The sequence below is a fragment of the Prinia subflava genome, chromosome 1, assembly GCF_021018805.1.
Source record: "Prinia subflava isolate CZ2003 ecotype Zambia chromosome 1, Cam_Psub_1.2, whole genome shotgun sequence".
Taxonomy (NCBI): Eukaryota; Metazoa; Chordata; class Aves; order Passeriformes; family Cisticolidae; genus Prinia; species Prinia subflava.
The window spans coordinates 137,903,961-137,927,063 of record NC_086247.1 but is presented as its reverse complement, the minus strand read 5'-3'; the positions used below and the strand labels follow the sequence as shown (position 1 = coordinate 137,927,063).

At 40.2% G+C, this 23,103-nt stretch overlaps 1 protein-coding gene and 1 non-coding gene across 2 annotated transcripts; one reads left to right on the top strand and one right to left on the bottom strand.

Annotated features, from left to right (window-relative positions):
• The first annotated feature begins 4,507 nt into the window (after window positions 1-4,507).
• TRNAN-GUU (transfer RNA asparagine (anticodon GUU)) lies at window positions 4,508-4,581 on the top strand. The gene has a single exon. It is a non-coding gene; the product is annotated as a tRNA-Asn (tRNA).
• A 3,860-nt stretch (window positions 4,582-8,441) lies between these two features.
• RAB18 (RAB18, member RAS oncogene family) lies at window positions 8,442-22,867 on the bottom strand. Its single transcript, XM_063414294.1, has 7 exons — window positions 22,710-22,867; window positions 20,013-20,068; window positions 14,860-14,921; window positions 12,986-13,058; window positions 11,370-11,488; window positions 11,223-11,289; window positions 8,442-9,701 (listed from the first exon to the last, which is right to left on the bottom strand). Exons 1-7 carry the CDS (start codon window positions 22,775-22,777, stop codon window positions 9,523-9,525), a joined length of 624 nt encoding a protein of 207 aa, XP_063270364.1. The 5' UTR covers window positions 22,778-22,867; the 3' UTR covers window positions 8,442-9,522.
• Window positions 22,868-23,103: the final 236 nt, after the last annotated feature.

The window sequence follows — 23,103 nt, the reverse complement described above, 5'->3', positions numbered from 1 at the left end:
CTTTGCTACTGTGGCTCCTGCGCACTTGACAGATTGGATACTAATGGGCCACAGGAAACCAAAACAGATGACTAACACTAGCCAGTAAGTGTAAGCACCAGGGAAAGCAAGAACAGGCTGCTTTTTGCTCCTCCCGTGGTACCCAGCTACTCAGAATAAACACAAACACTGAGAAGATTGTTCATCATTTGTACTTAAAATCTTCTGTTAGTGGGCATCACAGCAGTTTATGACTGTGAAGGACTTGGTACTAACAGGATAAGTGTCTGACGCTCTCTGCAGAGAAAAAAACGCATGAAAGAATGGGAGACAGTCAAACTGCACAGATGTATTGCACACACCACTGAGGGTGTCACTGAAAATGTGGAAAACCTTTAGAAGGGAAAGTGAAATGGCTGAAATATAAAATCCTTTATGTCATAAGATTTCAGAAAATAGTTCTTCCCATATATTTTTCCTTCCACTGTTTTCTGTTGGGGGGAGGGAAATGCCCTCTTTCCACAGTCTCCTTCTTCAAGAGAAAATGAGTGTCTTGATTCCACTGAAAACAGCTGTGTCACAAAACTGAACTCCAATTATTTGAGGATAGAAAAATCCCAGACCTTTTTTGTGTGTGAGATCCCCACATCTCACACACAAAGCCCTTACAAATGCAAAAGCATCTCCTCCTGTATTTAGAAAAAATAGAATAAAATTATCTCTGTACCAAACAACAGAAAACAGTTTTGCACATAAAGTAAGGTGGACAACTGATCTATACAGGGACAACAATAAGGGATGTGTACCAAGAAGATAGAATTACAGCCTTAGACTTAATGCCTGTTTTGTAGAGCTTTCAGCAAATCAGTCTTCCAAGTCCAGTTCACAAAATAAGTTGCTGCCATCTTATGGAAGAGAACTTGAAAAGCACTTGGTGCAAAACCCACTCTGCTCTTCCTCCTTTCCTGTACTTCTTCACCTTCCTTGGTCTACTCTACAATAACTTTGGTTTTTTTAAAGAATTTCCTTGCCTTGCAAAAATCTGCCTATTGTGATGAGGTATTCTTTGGGGAGGTTACTTTTTCACCTCTGATTTTACAGTAACTTTCACAGCATCCAGGAAGTCAAATGGAGTCATTTCCCAGGAAAGGGAACAAACCAGCCAGGCTGTTAATCCTGACACTGCCTCAGACAGAGGTTTCTTGTAAGATAAAACAAAAGCCAGCTGGAGTCATTCAACCACTACAGGATAGAGTCATCAATTTTGCCCAGTTTTCAAGCAGTCACTTAGTGTGTTCCATCTGTGGACTTCTCTACATGGCCAGCTTGAACCAGTTTAACTAAAGGTGTGACTTTTAAAATGTTAAAATAAATGAAAATTAGCCAGTTTAAGCCTGAAGCCAGCACAAAGGTTCAATTTCTCCATCTGTAAGTCACAAAGAGATGAATTTGCAGAACACCAGAGAGGTTTTCTGAGAGATTTTGATTTTATTCTGAAAGGAAATTCCTTCCACAAGTTTCCATGTTATGTTTCACAGGAAAGCAAGTTTTCAGATAAGGACTGCCTGTGAAAGGAGAGTGTTCAGCAAGGCCAAGATACTCCGTTTGTACATAGGCTCATGCAAGTTCAGCTCTCTTGTCATGACCTAGGACACAATATTCAGCTTGAGCAGCTAAACCATTAGATTCCAAAACTCATAAATATTTTTGAAAGGAGTATGATCAGTATGAGAGGAGCCAAGTGTCTTCCTTGGCACTCCCAAAGCAGCTAACATGGACACTACCAGCAAGCCTGAGCTTCCCCAGCCCCTCTGGAGCTTGCACCAAGCCATAGAATACAGGCACTGGTCAAAGACTTTCTTCATTTTATCTGACCTGAGCTCTTCTTTTTCCTCTTCCTCCTCATGAAAGGGTTTTCAACCCACTAGTAACCAGGGAAGACATAGAAAAAATCCTACTGAGAATGAACAGCTACAATGCAACAACTCCACATTATAAAGCTGTACTAGCTAGATTTGGGTAGTATGCTACCAAGGCTCCTACAACATAATGGCCATAATCCCTATTTCCCCATATGCACCTAAATGAAGTTTATATAGAGCACTTGTGAACTAGAGACTTAGAGAACCCGTGAAAGCTACAACTGCTGAACGAGGGGGAAATAAGTGCTTGGCATCAAGGACACTAAGTGGGAACTCATATGTTAGCTCAAGCTGCAGATTCCTGTGTCCTTGTAAGGTTTTACACAAATAATTTGTGCCCCAATACTCAAAGGGAGTTTGCCACCTAAATGCTTCTACAGCAATCAAAACCCATCTTGCACTGCCTTTGCAGGCCTCTCTCTACACACTGCAGATGACTAATGATTAGGGAGAGCTTAAGCTTTGGAGACAGCCAACTGCAGGTGCCCAGGACAAGTATCTTCCTTCTCTTGTATCAGTTTGGCAAGTCTCATTTAGCAGCATTTCTCAGTTATGCCTGAAAAGATCTCCTTATGTTCACATTGGCCTTTAAATAAAAATTCCAGCACTTTCACGGTCCTTTATGAACTGAGAGACATAAAATTTCAGTAAGGAAAGAGACTGTGGTTTCAAGGGTCCACTAATCAGAGCTTAAAAGATCTTTTTAAACATATACATAAAAAACACATCACATTGCCTTTTTTTCTTTTGTTGTACGTTTTTACTTTCCTAACAGATTCCTCCAAACACCTTCATTTAAAACAGTCTTTCTATAGTGCCCAGTGTTTTCTTTGGCAAATTTGGAGAGCTGTGTTTTGGGATCAAAGTAAATTGCACCATAAGAAGAAAACGGATTAGGAGATTTGACAGGACTTGATAGAAATCCGTGGTGCACAGGCAAAAGGAGAGTTTTTCAATAGGTCATTTAAAAGATAAAACCTCTGGAGGAAAGAGTTCTGCTTGGTGGCAAACTCATCTAACCCTTGCAAAGCCTACAGTAGAGGCTGCAAGGGAGGTGGAAGTTATGGAGCATGAGAACACACACAAACTCTCACATCTGAAAGTTATTTTATACATGATTAAGTATAATTTTTCATACAACGCCCACATGCACTTAAGCAATGGTGTAGTCCAGAAAAGGGACCCATGTGACTTGCAAGCAGTTGGGGGTGGAAGAGGCAAAAGGGAGCAGATTCTCTCTTTAACACTTAACACAGGCTATCCCAGGTCCATACAGCCCAGCCACCCTCCAAATCCAGCTCAGGATGAAACCTGGATCTCCACCCTTGTCTTACATGAGGGATCCTGGCAGGTAACACAGAGTGCAGGGCATACAGGAGCCAAATATCACCACTTTGGCTCCTCAGAGGGGCAGCTGGAGCAGGAAGACCCCAGTGCACACTGTGGGACAGACCTGCCCCACAGCTTTGAGGCACATGGTGTAGAGTGCCTTACAGTATAGCTTGAAATACCAGAAGACAGGAAAGGAAAGAAAGCAGCTTGCTGTCATACTCCCTGATAGGAAAGGCTCTCTACTGCTGCTACTGAGAGCACATTTTTCTCCACCTAAAAGTTCCTATCTCTCAAAAAGAAAGTTGCTCCAATCCCTTCTACAGTTTACACATTTTCCTATGCTTTTGCAGCTCAGTGCCAGGAGAATTTCACCAGCAATGCTTTCAAGCAGCACTCCAATGCACAGCCCTGCAGAGATAAAGCTTCCTAACTTTCAAAAGCAATTCAACAATTTTCAAGCCAACAGTTTGCTGTATTTCCTTCACCAAATGAACAACGACAAAAAGGCTGGAATACTAAAACAGTTTTGTTGTGGCAGAAAACTGGACAACCCAGGTACAGATTCACTAGCTGAACAGAACTCAGCTCCTGTCATCTATCTCAGTAGTTCATATCCTTTTGTTTCCAGCCATACACAAGGGCACAAAGAGCAAGGGTTTCACCTTTTCCTGCCTGGCGACTGACAGTAAAAACACATATGTCCACTAGCATTGAAAACATCTTGTTTCTTTGCAGTATGAAACTTAAAAATGCAAGTTTCACCATTAAATCTTCCCTGTTCATTAAGACCTGCCCAACAGCTCTCTCACCTCTAATCCCCAGCTCTCAGCTGTGCTACGAATTCTGCAGTCAGTACTTTGATGTCTCACAATCCATGTTCTGAAGCGTACCCATGTTTCGCTTTAATTGCATTAACATACAATTAAGAAGCCACATAGATTTTCAGACTTCTTATAGCTAAATTTCCAGAAGCACAAAAAGCACAAGAAGCAGTGTTGTTACCTTGGAACCACTAACAAATTGCCTAGCACGACACGACCCCAAGACCTCCTCTCCTGAGAGAGGTAAGCAGTGAGGAACAGCTACTTCAAAAGAATTTAATTTTTCACTCCCCCCAGGAGGTAACAGCATTTCTTCCCCCTTTATTCTGACACAATAGCACGTCAGGCTTGCTGCAGCAGTGTGCCTGCAGTCATTGTCAGCACACGCAGGCACCCTCAGCAGCCTACTGAGCACAGTCAGAATTGATCTGCTCTGGGAAGCACAACACATCAGTCTCTGTGGCGCAATCGGAGAGCGCGTTCGGCTGTTAACTGAAAGGTTGGTGGTTCGAGCCCACCCAGGGACGGAGGAGATCCCTTTTGAGGGCCAAAAGAACCTTGTGGAGCCCAGCAAGGGCAAGTGCCGAGCCCTGCCCAGGGAAGGAACAGCCACCGGCACCAGCACACGCTGTGGGCACTGCACGGGACAGCAGCTCCGCAGAATGGACCTGCCACAATGGCACTTTGCTGGCCTGGGCTCACCCAGTGTCTGCCACAACCCCCAGGCCCCTTTCCAGGGAAAACTCAGCTCTTCAAAGAACACTCTGAGCTGGCAGGCACCCAGCAGTCCATCAAAGCCCAGCTCCTGCCCTGCACAGCCCCGAGAGTCACACCATGTACCTGAGAGCACTGTCCAAACACTTCCTGAACTCTGCCAGGCTCCGTGCTGTGAACACTGCCCTGGTGGCCTGTTCCAGTGTCCAGTCACCCTCTGGCTGAAGAACCTTTTTCTAATGTCCAACCTAAACCTCTCTCGATGACTTTATCCCAGTCTTCAGGTTCCCTCCATAAGCATCCTTGTCCTTTTCTACTGGATGACAACTGCCCACAGGCTTAGCATGCATTGATCTACCTAGCTTCCTCATACCTATCTTAAACTAAGATAATTATGTCTAAAGCTGAATTTCAAGAGATGATAGATAATCCCTGATATAAAGAGCTTATACACTTCTGTATTTTATTAAATTGTATTAATAGTTAGCTATATTAAATATCCTTACCATACCGTGCATATAACAGTTTCTGTTTTGCGTACACAATGTATTAGACATTATTAAAACTGTCTTCACAGTTTGAGGGGCTGCTACTGCTCTTCCCCGAACCCCAGTTCACAGCTGCACTCCTAATCCTAAGTAGCTACGTCTGGACCTTCTCATTACTGTTAAAGAACAACATCATGCTGTCAACAACATCTGGATAGCCACACTCCTCAGGAAGTCCAGCCTGACAAGCATTAAGAACTGGGAACCAATAAGCAGACTTACTACCAGATGCTAATAAATCCAGAGCTGATGATACACAGAAAAGACTAGAAGAGTTTCCTTCCAATCGTGATTTGACACTTCTTCCAAGGTTGTTTTAAGCTTCTAAAATAAAGAACTAGAGCCCAGAAATTCTAGAAGTTGACTGGGAGTTTTGCTATCATTGTACATAAAACACGCATAGATGTTACAAAAACTGGGAGCATGAGAAAAAGGAGTATTTACTCACCATGACCATTTTCACTCTAACAGAAAAGACCACATGTTACTCAGGCACAAGGCTAAGGACAAAACTTCAATTGCATTAAATCAATCACGGAACATATGCATGCAGTAGTTTGAAAACACATCTTCACAGTTCTTTGCCCATATAACACTTCATAAATTTTTAATTAAGGTGCCACAGGTACTCACAAACAAAGGGTGTAGAAACCAAAAAAAAACTTGGAAGTTTTAATGGAGAGCTTCTTTCTTTTTTCTCCCACTGCTGGCCAGCGCCCAGGAAAAACACCTCCTATTTTGCCCTTCTAGGCTCAACTAGGTCTGAAATGTATGTAGTGATTTGTCTGGCAACATGAAAAAGTCCTGCTCATGCACAAACCTACCACAGGGGCTTTGGACAGGATGGATGCAGGACCACTTGCATCAACCCTCCAGTACCTAAATAGCAGTAACTTGTATTGATCACAACACAGGCTGCCCAAGTTTTTAAGAGTTTGAAAAAATTTACCAGTTAGGCCTCAAATCATAGAATTACTGCACCAAAACACAGGGTAAAATTAGAGGGATTATTGTAGCTCACTATGTATCAGGTTACTGGCAAACAAGGAAACTAAAAAGGAATGATACAGAGCAGTTATCACTGTGGCAGCAAGACCATTATGCCCTGAAGTTCTGCCATGGCTGATGAGGCAGTCACTGTCATTGTCTGGGGACTCACTGAACTCTCACTTTCATTTAGTTAAGACTTACTTTGAGCCAGCTGTCGATCTCATTATTGCAGCAGGAGAACAGGAAAAGTGATGCTATAGTTTGGACAAAAGCCCCACTAGCAATAAAAATCCCAGCATCTTGAAACCTGCCCCACCTCCCTTTTTAAAACAGCAGCAGAAGAAATACAAGACAAAACCATAACAACACTTAGCAGTATTCTCAAGTGTAAATTTAAGAAGATGGAAGTGCTGTGCCATATTCTTCCAGGCTAGTGTAAAGCCTACAAAAATCACCTGCCAGGCCTGAGTACTAAACTGCTAATCAGTACTTTATTGACTAGAGTAAATTAACTGGAAGCAACTTCACTTTTAACAGCCTTTCACAATCACGGAAGATTTCTTCCTTACTCCACGGTGGTTTAGTGCTTTAGTGTATAAAACTCCCTGCCACATTCTCATTTCTTGATGAAGAGCAAACAGCTCTCTCCATTATCCCTCTGCTACCTGCTGAGGCAGGCTGAAGGACCTCTTGCATGCACTTCTCTGCATGTTACACACCCACGATTCCTCAAATACGCCTACATCGGTTTTGAGCAGAGCGTATGGTACAGCTTGAAGTCGTTTTAGATACGCTTGTATTACAACTACAACAGTGGATGTGCACTTAGAGACAACCTGACCTACAAAGAGGAAAAAAACTTGGGAAGCATGGGAACAGATTTATTTGAAAGATGGCAGCTCCACAACCCACCCTCCCACAAAAAAAAAAGGTGAGAGAAAAAACTAAAAAACGTAGCACAGTAACTGTTGCTAAATTTTCTTTAACAAATACTGGAAGCACAGGAACTCAGCCTTCCAGTGCAGAGCTTCTTGACAGAGCAATGATGAAAAGAAGTGACACTCTAGAAAAACATTCCACAGAGACATAACTAAACATGCTTAAAAGAGGAAGACAGAAAAGCTAGTTGCAAGTCAATTAGAAAACGTCTACTTAAAAAAAACACCCCTAACTGCTCTCATTCTCACTAATTATGCTGTTTCAGAATACTTCTCTCCCAGAAATGTTTTGCAGTGCAATAAGGAATAAATGACTTCATTCTTTCACAGAACAATAGCCACTATTCAGAGCGCCCTGCCATTCCCTGCCTCTGACAAAAGCTGTCAGATCTGGCAAAGACAGAATAAAAGGTGAATCCAGGTCCTGTGATAAAAGGACCTTCTGTGAGAAACCAAAAGTTAAGTCTCTTCTAAGCATAGGGATGCACCCAAACTAGGGGGGAAACAAATACAGAAATAAATTACAAGCATCTGCCCAAATTATGATACTTGCCAACTACTGCTGACAAAATTAAGGTATTCAGAGTTTTAATTCACCTACAAACTTTCCTCTAATGTGAGTCTAGAAAAGCCAAAATCCTTTGACCTCCATGCTAACAAACATGATTTACTCAGCCCATATACTCTGCATGCAACAGTAACGCAAATCTAAGATTTTAATATAATGTTTACGCATATTTAATATTAATTACATTTACATATTTGATTTATCCTACTACATTAACAATACTAGTTACAATATTTAGAAAAAAACAACTAGCATGGTTAAGTCTTCAAATTTTGGTAGTTTTCTATCAAGTATAAAACAGAATAGAAAACAAAGTTTCCATGTGAAGAAGAAAGCGTATTTTAAAAGAAGCAGCAAAGACCTGTTGCAAAAATACACAGATCATGTATGCTGACATTTAGACAAAACCTTGCAGTAATAAAAGATGCTGTCATTCACTATGTTAACAAGAAACTGCCTAATAGTTCATTTACTGACTGCACTATAGTGATTATTTAAAAAATCCCACACAGCACAGCATCTTTGTCTTGTCCTTCAGAAATAATTTGTACGTACGAAATGACCTTGTTTAAACCATATGTGCTAGAAAATATAGAACTCTGCAATAGAAAGAGGTTAAAAAAGTTGAATACTGTGGAAAAAAATTTATTAAGTCTATACAAGTTTTCTGAAACAAACCATTGGCTTTGATACAGTAAACTCAAGTGAATACTCATTGCAATAGTATTTTTTCATAGAGATCAAGAAGCCCTATAGCTTCCCTTTTAGTGTCTGTGACAGAAGTTTTATTTCTGAATAAGTAGCTGCACAAAGCAGACGTGATAAGAGATCTCACAGTCACAGTGAGCTACAGTTGAGATAAACTCATATTACAAACATTTCAGAAAATTAGGAATCCATACTGAAGTGTGGAAAAATGATTCACAATCAAAGAACAATGACATCACTCAGACCCCTTGCCAATAATGAAGACTTTCTGCAGCAAGTCTAGAGCAGACCATCATAAAAACCTAGAGTGCAAGAGTACCACAAATTTAGTATATAAATATCACAGGATTAAAACTCCAGTTAAGCCACCAACTGAAGTGATGATTAAAAGGAAAACATGGCGTCTCCCAGCTTTGCAAAGGAAGCTTTCAAAGCATCTCTTCAAGGAAGTGCTGATGCCAACTAGGGCCTGTGCCAATTTGCATTTTAGATTGCACTGCTGAAAGACAAAATTTTAGCAGATTTGTCTAAGAACTGTATAATCCTGCTGCTTTTAATACCTTAAAAAAAGCATTTACTAGAAGAGATGAAATGTAACATTTATAGCTCATACTGTTTCCAAGATTTGTGCATACTATATAGTTCTATAATTTCAACAGAATTTAAAAATAAGACAAAGAGCAGACAATGCAGTATTTGTAAGATGGATTTGTTAAGAATAGTTACACAATTAATGTATACAGTTGTAAAATTTTTAGTGCATTTGCTCTTGCACATTATTTATGCTACTTATAAAAACCTGAAGATTGCAAATTGGGCATGCTTACCATAACATTTTCAAACTGGGAAAGCTGCAGAACATTTTTTCTACAAGTGTTCACTGCCATGATACAAAACAAATATGTGCAAACTGCAAGGTCCCTAAAAATAGCATTTAATGACTTTATGTACAGAAAGATGTAACTATCTGTTTAAATATGCAAAGAATAAGCTTCCCAAAGTTTATAACATAGAACAATATCCACCACATGCTCCTCCTCCTCCATATCCTTCTTCCTTGCTTGATAACTTTACACCTCTGTTTTGGCTTTCACTCTCCCACAGTCCAGGAGTCTGAATGATTTTTTCAACAAGTTCTTCAAAGGCACACTGCACACCATCACATGTTTTTGCACTTGCCTCTGGAGAAGGGACACAAAAAGTCAAGTATTAGCATAACTTCTGGTAACTTGTTTAATATTTCTCTTTCAGTTAAGTTTCAATCTAGAACAGACTTAAAACTTGTACAACCTATTCTTTAAATATATAGCAGTACCAAAATTGGCAAGTATGCAGATTTGTCACCACACAGGTAGCACCTCAAAATATTTTTAATAGAAGAGCTTTCAAGTCAAACTTCACCAGAACAAATGGAGACAGCTATAGCTTAGCTTTGTTTTTCTGTGGAAAGCACTCCAGTAAGAAAAATTAGGATTCTTGTCTGAAAAACCTGGTTGCTGTTCTGTATTTCAGCTCTGTACATTAATCATAACTGCAGTACCATCAGAAAATATGAAACAAGGATCCATATTGCAAGATTCTGGGTCAGTCTCCATGATAAAACTCATCTGATAAAAAGCAGTAAGGGATCTCATTCCTCTTGCAGTTAGCACAATTCTAGGTAATTTCACTCAGGATCCTTACTTTGACCAAGACTAAGAAATCTGCCCACGGGTTATGGTATAAGAACAACAGACACCATCAGAAATTGTTCAGTTCCACAAGGGCTTGCCCTGTTCATCTATCTACACAGCCACACAGATACTTAACATATGTAGCATATATGCATATGCACATATGTATATGCACATTTATAGTCTAATTTTCACTTTTGTTTTCATCTTCCATGCACTTAGCAGCTTGTGCCTCAACTCTGAACTTTTATTTCCACATCTGACACTGTAGCTAAAAAGAAACACAGCAGAACACTAAATAAAAATAAGTCTTCAGTCAGAGGTAAAGAATGTAAGTCTAAGTGCAAGAATGAATGAGTACATGTCAATGAACTGCTTTGCTACTGGAAAAATCCTGTCAAATAATCCCTTCTGATCCTTAGGTGAAACACATAACAAACATATGCATAAAGAGTCACTTCAATACCCATTTTTTAATTTATCATCACATGGCTTTGCCTACAAGACATATTTCATTTTGCAGCAAAATGAGACCAATATATTTGCTCCAGTCATCATTATGTCATTATTCAATCCACCCATCATTTTTAAGTTAATTATATACCTACCTATTTTTTCAACCCAGTTCTAATATAGATTTCTCTCAGGTACCAGCTATTTTCCTACACTGAAGGCTGGCCACTAGCACCAGTTTTCCCTCTTTCATTTTGCTTCTATTATTAATTTAGCAAGTCAGCTGGGAAAAGAATCAGACAAAATTCCAAGCCCAAACCTGGTTTCATCAGGCTACATAGAGTCTGTACTCTGCCCTTCATCCTTATGAATTTCTACATAATCACCCACAGCTAGAACAGATATCTGGACATAGGCATAATTTTAAAAAACAGGAATACCCATTATCTTTATGCCTGGTGCAGGTGAGAAGTATCATTAATTGGACTGTACATATGACTCTCAATTCTACAGAAGGGATACTTTTCCTTATGTAACAAAAATCAAGAAATATCTCTGCAAATATCTATAACATACCTATGAACAACATGGAATGTTTTCTTGCGAATTTGAGGCCTTCATTTCTGTCAACTTCACGATTTTCCTATAATAAAACAAAGCATTAATATTCCTTATTAACAAAATACACCAGCAAATTACTTACTGCAGTTGAATTTGGTTTACCTTATCAATCTTGTTTCCAACTAACATTTGCACTATGTCATTCCTTGTGCAGTATGTTTCCAATTCATTTAACCAGTTATCCAGCTTGACAAAAGTATCTCTTCTTGTGACATCATAAACTGAAAGATATTAGTGATATTATTCCACAATATTTTTCCAAGAATTACAGCTTACATTACAAAAGTAGCAAGAATGATGGCTTTTTGAATCAGAAAACTGAAGGAGTTCTAAGGATTCCAATTTACCTTTATACAAACAACTGGAAAAAATGTAGGACATCCACCAGCTCAATTCACTGATGCAGAACAACTCCAAGCTTCAGCCACCTACCACTCTCAGACTAACATTCCTTGCTACATCCTAGCTTGCAGGCTAGAGACGATCGTTCTCCAAGGAATTCTACACTAGCAGATCCCTCATGTAGGATACCTAAAATCACTACACAACAGCTATACAAAGAGGATAGCATGACCTTCAGTACTGAAGCTACGAAAGTGGTTTTTTCCTTTGTTTTCACATCCCATGTACAGAAAGGCATAAAACAGCTTCTTTCAGTCAAATCTGTAACTTTGCTTGTGTGAAGAACCTTGGTTTTTTTGGAAGACAAGTAACAAAGAAATAGTCAGGAGATACTGAATAAAATGGGAGAGCAAATCTCAACAGCAGAACCTTCCACCTCCCAAACAGTGCTTGTTTACAGCTTTCACCAGTGAGTGGCAGGTTCAGTGCAACTAAGAGACTTGACACGACATGCTCTGACAGCGTCTTCCTGTACCGGGAAGATAACGCAGCCCAGGACTTGGGAAACCTACCGGGAGGTCACATCACAGATGTTATTGCACATTAAACAATTTAACTAGACACAACAGCTTAGCAAGGTTCTCTGAAGTCAGAAGCAACTTCAAGAAAACTAAATGTACATCCCTGTCCTTACTGTAGTCAGCTCCTCACTCCTAGCAGTGAAGAAGCAAAAAATCAGAGCTTACTGCCTAGCAAACAGGCTTCCATACACCAAAAAAACACAAATGATACTTCACTGCAAAGCTGGAATTATGGCTTTTGCCTGGGCTTCTGACACACAAATTGGTGCTTTCTACATGCAGAGCTGGTCTTTTCTAGGTGATTCTGACTGTGTAACATGCCATCAGTTGGGACACAAATAACAAAAAACCTCAGCCAGATTCCACACTGTTTACGTTATTAATTTCATTAGGAAAAAAATCAACAAGGATAAGAAAGAGAAAAGCTGTATCACACTGATACAGAGAGACTACACTGAGGGAATTTTTTTTTACTCTGCACTTAGTAAGCATGGGCAAATACAAAAAGCAATAAATAAAGGACAAATTCATGACAGCACAAGGACAACTGCACAAAGCTATCTATTCAGACAGCAGTAGCTTTTATTCTCGTGCAAAAATCAGAGGTTCTCAAGCCGGTCAGACTGACTACATGAGAAAGAGGTTGAGACACCAAGATGTTTCAATATGAGTTGTTCAACACAGATACCAATATTTTTAATATCAATTAAATATTACATAAAGGCTATATGAGTTTGAGTAACTCCACACGAGAAACCCACAAACATCTAAACTAGCATGCAAAGATGTACTTACCTAGGATAACACCTTGTGCACCTCTGTAGTAACTGGGGGTTAACGTTCTGAACCGCTCCTGACCTGCAGTATCCTAATAAGCCATTCAGAAAGTTCCATTATTCAGAATTTGAGCAGAAGGTAGTTTAGCTTTCAGGTATTCTATTTCTAATGAACATACAAAGTACAATTTAAACTATATTCCACTAGCAGATTAGCTGGGTTTATTCCATCCCCTGCTGTTTGACTACACATTAACTTTGAGATTTTATGTAGCCTGTCCTGGGAAACACCTTTGAACTATTAGACATAGTATGTAACTGTATTACATAACAGTGAGATGGCCATTTCTGCAAAGGCAGTTGATCTGCAGATAGTACAGCAAGAAAGCAGCATCGTTGCAGTACTAAGATGTTCTAACAAGCCTCACAGCCCATGACAAAACCAGTGAAGGAACAAAACCAGTTCTTTCACTTCAATCACTCGGTCCAATTAAATTTGACTGAGTAGCTGGGTAAATGCACTAACATGCTGTAACACAGCAGAAGCAGGAATAAGTCATAGGTTTTTCTGTTTTAAGTAAAGTTGAGCTTACATCCTAAGATTTAAAGAGTCAACAGCTCTGGAAAAAAATAGCAACCAAAACCCCCCAAAATTAGAATGCTGCTTTCTTCTCAGAAATTAAGTTATAGTGCACACTCATTGAAGACTTTATGCATAGAATATTTAAACAACTTTATTCAATTTACCCAGGTTAGAAGTGACACATGAAACACCCTAGATTCCTTGACAAAGAACCTGGATAAGGAAACTGGATAAGGACTTCAACATTCTACAAGCCGATCAGGCAATGTCACACATCTGAAACTGGTTTTGTGTCATGATGCACCTTCACAAGCTATTCTTTTTCAGTTTACCTCATGATTGTTTCTTTCTATTTACCAAAATGGAAGAAAATAAACCCTAATCTATCATTCTTTGTTCTGCTACCAGTCTGGTTTTCCTCCTGCATGGCTTGTTTATTTTCTGTCAAGCTATTGCATTTATTTTCCTTGCTAAACCCATTTATTTCACTGATGATTATTACTGTAATTAAGACATAAGTCCTGTGTAAGTGAGGTATGAAGCACCCTCCAAGCTACAGAAACACTGCAACACACATTTCACATTCTACTACTACTTCCCAAGGAAACAGAGGTCTGATATCTTGCTTACACGAGAAACAAAGTTTTAGTCTTGCTTGCTACAAGAAGACACAGCTTGGTCTGACTCTTCAAAAATGTGCTTCAAGTCACATAAGTGTGGAGGTTGGTTTACACAATGCAGAATATTTTTTTAAAGCTTGGAAGTACTTTTCCTTCACTTGCTGTAATGGAAGTTCTACTTTTAACTAGAGCAGAAGTTGAACACACTAAAACTATGATTACAAACACTGCCCCTCTTTGAAATGTATCTGCTACAAATAATTCTGACACTGAGCCTATAAAAGCCTTTGTATAATGGCTATGAAATTTAGACAAAAAATGGGTATAAAGAGGTGGTACACATGAGCACGCAGCCGTAATTCTTAACCTATTAATACACAACCTCAGTGCTATAGGCAAAATTTAGTAAAGTGCACCCTTCTACTGATGTTATACCATCTAATTCCTCCTTTTCTCTACTTGTATGCCAACCAGACCTGGAATTAGTACTGCAGAAGCTCACTAGGCAGCAGAACTACCCCATCAGCTAGCTGTCCCACAGTTCACTGCACCTTCTGGATGCTGCACTATTAACCTCCCACTTCTCCACATCACCTTCATATTAATAGAAAATGATTCTATACAAACTATACATTATAGAAACCCTAGCTATTCCTAAAGCAAAGCATGAAGAACTTGGGAGAGACTTACCCATATTGCCAGTTTAGCTTTGTTTCCATCAACAGAAATAGTTTTCACCTTGAAGTCAACACCTAGAGGAGGAAAAACATTTTAGTTCTTCAAACATATTATAGCTATCTTTGAAAAAGAAAATAAAGAGAAATGGAAAAAAATAAAATCAAACTCAAAAATACCCCATGTTTTGACACAAGCAGGAAGAATAAGTTCCATTAGTTATTCATGAACCTTGCTCAAAATGCAGGGGTTTTTTGCTGACAGGGCCTTTTAAGCCATTGACTTAAATTATTTTATGGAAGTAAGGCAAATACTACATCTCTTGTATTAAAGCACATATTCCAGGACAAGCTTATAATTCAAATGGATTCACTTTCCATTCATTGGTCACAAACATTCTCCAAACAGACAACAAGGTAATGGTTCTGCTGCTCAGACACCTACTCCAGTATGTAGCAATTCTTCCCCCTTCATGTGTCCTCCACCCCCAGGAACCAGCAGCTATCAATTGCTCGAGGATAAGATGCACTTATAAAACTCAGGCCAAGGAGAACAACATGTTAGTGACTGCAAATTTAAGGGATATAGTAACACACATCTGTTTGAGAGGCTCAACACAGCTATGATCCCTTATGCTTTAATTTAACCCTTAGGTTACGAATAGCAAGTAACTAACTAGAAATGTTTTAAGTATTTTGGAGTGACTTTCACTTCCCACCAGGCAGCAGCTCTAAAATGAAGTAGCAGTATGGAAAGTTGATACTTCTATAAGAACAACTTTCAAGTGCAACAGCAACCTTTTTTTACTTGGAATTACAATGTCAATCATCACATTCCCTACCAGAAAAAGAATGTAACTATTCTAATACAAAATGAGTAGAGCCTCAGGATAAGTGTGCTGCACCTACATTCCCAAATTCATGCAGATTACAAAACAAACAGCTGCCAAAATACATTCAACCTAAAGTCAGAAAGGATACATTAGGATGATTAGGAAACTGCATATTCACTGAACTTCAAAAGAGCTTTGTTTCAAGAAAGATAAACACAATTTTTATTCCACTGTTTCACAGCTTCAGCTCATTGAAGCGTTCCCTGAAGTATCAGGTGTTTTTCAGACAAAATTCTGCACTAGAAGAAACCCATGCTCTCTTCCAAGCAAAATTTTCCCAAAGTACATCAACTTTTGTAGTAAAGGAACAGCACTTAGGGTGTTTTCCAGGTACTAGGACTCCTAGTCCCTAACTTAGCAGTACTATAATGCCCAATATCACACACAGGAATGGTACATTATTCTACAGTTATGCTCACAGAAAAGAACAGTCATTATTAACCTTATTTTAAACATCAGTTCTTAGGAACTTTACCTAGTTCAAAGAAGACTGCTATGCTAGCAATTTGACTCAATTTAATCCTAGAGGACATTCTGTTCTGTCTGCTTTTCAGCACTCAGCAGCAACTTTCAGACTAAAAGAATCTCTTTCTTCCACTGTAATTGTATGTTTCTTCCCCTGAGCTCCAAAAATCCCCATCTGCAGTTCAGTCAGCGTGTCCAACAGTTCACAGTGCATTCTTTAATCCATTAGTCTGGCACCAAAACCTGTAACTGCAGATACTACAGGTCTATTGGACAGTTAACATGACATTAAAACATGTCATAATAATTTCAAGAAAGAAAGCTTTCTTTCTTAAGATAAACGTATTATATGTATTCTGAAGCCACAGTATCCTTCTCCCATTCAGTAAAGAGATTCAGTATCTTGTGCCTGCACAGTTCAGCAATTTTCATTTAATGTAAATGGATATATATACCTTTATGTTAGCCTTGCCACTGGTTTAAAATTCACTTTAAATTTTGCAAGAGCAATGCAAGTACAATAAGAAACTAAAATAGTGACTAAACTCCATGTGTTAAACTGACTGTTAAAAAGCAAAAGTGTGAAAATGAACTGATAGCACTCCAAAATACACCCTTTAAAGTGATTGAGGCATGTAAAATAGAATTCTAACAAACAAAGGAGCTCAACACATATAAAAGCCAATTAACAAAAAGAAAGCTTTTAAATATTTGGGGTTTTGGTTGCCCATCTGCCATAAAGAAAGACAAGTAAAAAAAAATTAAGGATCAAGAAAATTCTGTTGAATTGAACAAACAGAGTACTTACATTTCCTAAAAACAACAGTGAGATACAGACATGTTTGTGCGCCAGGTATCAGTTCTGACCTTGCAAGAGTGATGTGTCTACCCTTGACAGCGGAAAGCTGACAGTGCTTTCCACCATGCCTTGGAAGACAGCCAGAAACAAGGCAGCACTACTAGACTCTACTCCTGTGTGTTACCACCTCCTGCCTCAGCAATACACATTAACACACCATGGACTCACAATCTGCAAGAAGCAGCTCTGTCACTGATACTGCCCTCACATTCAGGCCAGTAATGCCACGCTGTATGTATAGGAAGTGCACAATCAGCTACAGTGCAGTATTAGTGTTGTGACAAGACAAGTGACACGTTGAATAGCTTAGGAGTTTGAGGACTCCAAATGCAAGGAAAGCTGAAAAGTCAAAGACATCAGATCTGTGCAAAGCATCACTTCATTTGCAAAATACAGATTGCACTGAACACTTATCCAGAGTCTCTCATACAAAGAGCAAGCAAGTGAAGACAAGCATCAGCAGTAAGGACAACAAAAAATACTGGGGTACATGTAGTCTGGTAAGACCCACGTGATGAAGCCCAACAAGAATACAAGGACAGGTAATCTGCTAGGTTAAATACAATGTGTTTAATCCAACTGAAGCTACTAAGGCTGAACTATTTCCCAAAAGCAGCTTATTCTTTGAAGAGTATTGTAGGATTTTTACTAAGTTCTGAAGAATAACCCACATGAAACAATCATTTAGGGTTTCTTTTAAATTGCACTCAGTAGGTCTGTGCAATCTATGAAGGTAAGATACGTCTCAACAGGTCACCACAGAGAACCAGTTATGCTGCTGTCAAGGCTTTCCTCAGTATTGTGGATTTGTGTGCAGTTCTTGCTATATGTTAAAGAAAAAGCAACCAAAGCTCTCTTCACTTTCTAATCAAAATTAAAAAAAATAAAGTCACATTAGCCAGTTCAACAGTCAGCATGTAGGTGACATTGAAAGACAAAATTATTTATAGTCCATCCATTCTGAAAAAGCACCATGCTCTTCTGTGTCAACAGGAAAGGCTTTAAGACCTCTTCTGTCCCCTAACTCAAAACAAAATAGTGTATAATTAGTTCAAAGAGAACTCCAAGCCAAGACTCACAAAGTGTGTTGACGTTTCACCATCTTGTAAGTACCTGAAACTGGCATCTAGAGTCTGTCTTCACCCAGCAGAATAGTTACCTCTAGGAATCCACTCCAACTGCTTTATCTATATGAACAACAAATCATGCCCTGATTTTAAAGCTGGCATTTTGCTTCTTAGAAATACATTCACCAGAAAAGTGGCAATGCCAGTGGATAGTAGTTTAAAAAGAAAAATGAGAAAACAAATAAGAACAGAGATTCAATCCTCTTCCAGTTAAGTGGACAAAACAATGAATCTGCCATCCCCTAGGAGTGCCCCACAAAGCCGCTGTAGGACTGGCACAGCTGGGATCACAGTAGCTCTGTGACACAGCACTGCCTCACACATCAGCCAGGTGGGCCTGACAGGGCGATCTACAAACTGACTTTTCCTGCCAAATGCTCACATTCATTCCAGATTAGTATTTTTGCTTCAGAACTCAAACTCTACCTGAAGTAATTCTTACACTGAGTACGCTTCCCCCTTTCCACATCAGAAATAGAACAGAGTAGGATCTGCCAGCAGTAAACCTTGAATTGTTGCTATTTAACAACCAGTGATTAGCTACTACACATGCTGCTGTGCATTTTGACAAACCCAAAGAATTACTTCAGGAAATAATTCCTTAATTTCTCAAATATTGCACTGATGCCAGTTTTTGACACAGATACAAATAGCAGAATGAAAAAACCCCTCCAGCATTAAAAACAAACAAAAAACCCACTCAGAGACTGAACTACTCTTTTGGTATCCAAAACACCATGAAAGGTGAAGTAGCTGTTCTGCACTAACTTCCTGGCTCGCATGGTTGACACCTCAAAAAAGTAACAGGACCAGAAGTATATACAGTGCCAAAACTACTACATTAGAATCCAAGATTGCTATCTTCACCACCTGATCTATTTCATTCCTGTTTTCTTCCACGCTATCCTCCCTCATAAACTAAGGTGTGGCTACTTGCACAACTTCATTTTTTATAAACAATGGAATGAACAAAAATAGGGCACGTTCTTCCCTTGGCTTGTCAGTGCTTTATATGAAATAGTATTCCTGAACCTTATTAATATTAATTTTAAAAGATCAATTTATTTAATTCTTGATAAATTAGACAGAGCTGGTTTGCTTACCAACAGCTGAACTCAAAGAAAAAGTTCTATCTATATAAGCTCTCAGACAGAACTCTTCCTACAGTGAAAGTAAAAACACAACTGAAATCATGGTGTGAAAAAGTATCTCTATTTTCTATAATTTTACTTATTACTTTGACACAGAGTTGCACGACACTCTTAGAAGTTCCATTTTGCTTCCTCTGAGAACCAATTTACTTAGTGTATCCTGCATTCTGGGTCACTCTCCCCCAGCACAACTGACCCATGCTGGTAGGTATAACAGCAGCACAGCAATGACACGTCACTGCCTTTTTCCCCAGCAGCTCTGGATTCTTGGCGCTCTCCCACTTTTCTCAGGAGTCTAGCTGCCAAGGAACTGATTGCTAAGCAGAAGAAAAAAAGCCACATTGTAATTTCCTCCCTACAGAGGAAAACAGAAGCCATGCAGAGCCCAGGGCACTCAAGTTTTGTCAGAAGTTGGAAGAGTTAACACCACCTGCAACAGAGTCTGAAGATAGCTTCTAAGTATCATATTACAGAGACACAGGGTCTGGACAGCAGTAATACCAGTCGAAAACCTGACAGCAATTTTGCACAGATAAATTAGCAGGAGAGTTGTAGTTCTTACAGAAAGGCTAACACATCTGAACTTCACTACATGTTAGACAAGTCTGAACAAACCACAATTTTACACTGAAAACATTATCAGTTTTTCTAAGGTAGTATCAGCACATACTTACCAATTGTTGCTGCAAGTTCTGGGTCAAATGTATCATCTGTGAACCGCAGCAGAAGGCTAATAGGAAAAAAAAAATGAAGAGATACTATTATTGCAGCAGATCCATACCTCGCGGGAAGCCTATAAATTACAAATCTGAAAGGAAGAGTAAGATCACATAGCTAAATAAAAATAATTAAAAAATCAGATGTGAAGTGGGTTTTTTTGTGAGAGAGAATATATGAAAAAAAAGAAAAGAATGTGGAGAGAATAGAGCAGATATGCTTTGCTGCCTGAGCCTTCTCTGCATGTATTACCAAGAATGTCCCTGAAAACAAACTACTATACAAGTTGTAGAATTAGTTGCCTGAATACTCATGTGCTCTGCTTTGCAAAGCACTTTACTTCAACCTTATTCTATTTTTCTTCTTCCAGGATTCAGTACAAAAGTATTATTTTTTGTTTTGTTTCAATATTGCTTCACACACTATTTCTGTAAGCTTGAGAAATAAATTCCAAGACAGCTTTTCATCCCAGAAATAACTCCTTGAACTGGGCACACAGGGGAACAGCAAGGACAACATTCATCAGAAACAAAGACACAGAAGCTGAAGAGCAGAAACAGCTCCCGAATGTTTTATGATTTTGTATTTCTTTGCATGTAACAACTCACAACATTTCCTCCTATCCTGATGAATGTGTTTGCTACCAAGAGAAAAAGTTACAATTGAGATTTCACAGCACATCACACCATAGCACTGCAGGGTCCCTTCAAGAAGTGCCCATAACTTCACCGGTGTCAAATGTAAATATTTCTGTGCAAGACAAAGATTCTGAGTGTGCAGTTTATAAAATCAAAGTCTTGTGCATCTCCGGCAAGTGCATGTAGCAGGCAGCTATTAGCTATGACCACAGCTTCTACTCATTTCCAGGATGGAGAAACAAAACAAAGCCTTATTTACTTTTTGCTCTTCCCCACCAACCTGTTTTTTTCTCCTCTTTTTGCACGTGAATTTAAAAGTCAAGTGGGTTTTAGCATTTGGACATAGTCCTGCATTGACACAAACAGTGATCGCTAAAATTCCTTTACTTCAATGAGGATGACAACTCCAAGTTAATCACAGACCAACGTTTTTGCTCTCCTTACTCCAGAACCTCAAAATTAAATGGTAGCTTTATCTATCAAAGAATAATTAAAATAATAATAATTAAAAAAAAAAAAATCGAGGCACACAGGTTTTACCAGTCCCTTCAGATAGTTGTATAAGGATGTTATTTAAGAGCAGCTATTTTTAGTTACAACCAATACTAGTTTCATTCAGAACAGAGAAATTATGGAACCCTCACATTGCTACTAGAATAAAACCATCATTTTACCAGTCCTGCATGCAAAGCCCAGTGAACTTCCACCTTTCTTTCATATGTAGCTATCATCTTCTACAAAACATAGCACCCTCACAAGGACCACGTTTAAGTCAGTATTTGTTCAGAAGTCAGGACTCCAACCACTTACTCCACCATGCTAATATCTGTTTAAAATCTGACCTTTTCTAGTCAATCGATAGGTAAGAGACACGAGTTTAGGAAAAATTCCCTGTTAAGTTCCTGTACCTGAACAACTGCACTGTTATTGTTTAATAGCATTTTTATTTCCTCCCCATAATGACTCTTTTAACAAGCTTTCTGATGTAAAGAAACATGTATATAAATAGGTATGCAAAACCACCGTGCGCTTTATCTGCCCCAGGAAAAATTCTTCCATATGGCCACTCATATATAAGAGATGACCTCAACTAAAAGAAATTTGCTCAGATCATGTCTGTCACCAGGGGCCTACTGTAATTATTGTCAATTTAGTAGCTAATTCAAACGAGTAACTGTGTGGGATTGTAGGATTTTTACTAAGACTTTTAACAAATATGGGCACTTTTTTCCCTAATTAGCAACTTGTATGTAATTTAGGGTCATGGCAAAGGACACACACTATTGCCATAAAAATATCAAATATAAAATTACTGGTGTGGTACACTCCCACATGCCCTTCAGCATTTATATCCCAAACCCTTTAGTAAGAACTAAAGGGTTTTGATAGTGTTACTATCAAAAAAAAGTTTAGAACACCACAAAAATAAAATCCCAACTCTTTAGGGTTGGGATCTACAGCTTAGCTAAAGCCATGAATACGGCAGAGAGGAAGAAGGCAACTTCAAAGTACCTGATAAAGCCTGTAATTAGCAAAAAAACCCCTACTTTTTTTAGAACTACTTTGCCGCGTCCCCGTGCTCCTCCGCACACATCCAATGCTGGGTCACTTGTGACTCTGCAGATATGCATTACACACTAGACATTAACCCCGAAGTGCTGTGGGGATGGTACAAGGGTACCTATCTCCCCACGACGCAGCGCTGCCCCGGGCACAGGGCGGCCCAGGTGACCCCGGGCAGCCCGACAGAATCCCCGCTTCAGCTGCTTGCAGCTGAGCTGGCAACACCAGCTCGGGGCCGGCGGCTGCGGGAGCGCTGCGGAGGAGGAGGAGGAGGAGAGGGGGGGAAATCCCTCGCCTGCCGGAGGGCTGGCCGGGAAGGGGCGACGGAGCTCCCCCCGCGGGCCCGGCCCTGCGGGGCGCAGGCCGCGCCCAGACGGCGCCGTCCGACAAGGGGCCTAGGCCGGAGCCGGCCGGCCAGGAGAGGCCGTGGAAGGCTGGCGGGCGCCCCCTCACCTGGACTTGCCGACGCCGCTCTCGCCGATGATGAGGATCTTCAGGGTGGTCAGCACGTCCTCGTCCATCCCGGCAGCGCCCCCGCTCCGGCCCCGACCGCCCGACGCTCCGTGCGCAGCTGCGGCGGCGCCGCTGCGCCTGCGCGGGGCCGCCCGCGGTTTGTTTACAGCGGGCGGGGCGGGGCGGGGCGCGCGTGCGCGGGGCCGTGACCCGAGGGGGGCCCGCGGGGTTCGCAGGCGCTGCCGGTGTGAGGCAGCAGAGCCGTGGGGAAAAAAGAGAGCGGAGAAAAGGGCAGCGGGTCATTAGACAGTGCGGTGGGCTGCCCGGGGAGGCGGGGGAGTCCCCGCCCCTGCAGGTGTTTGAGGAAAGACTGGACGTGGCCTGCAGTGCTGCG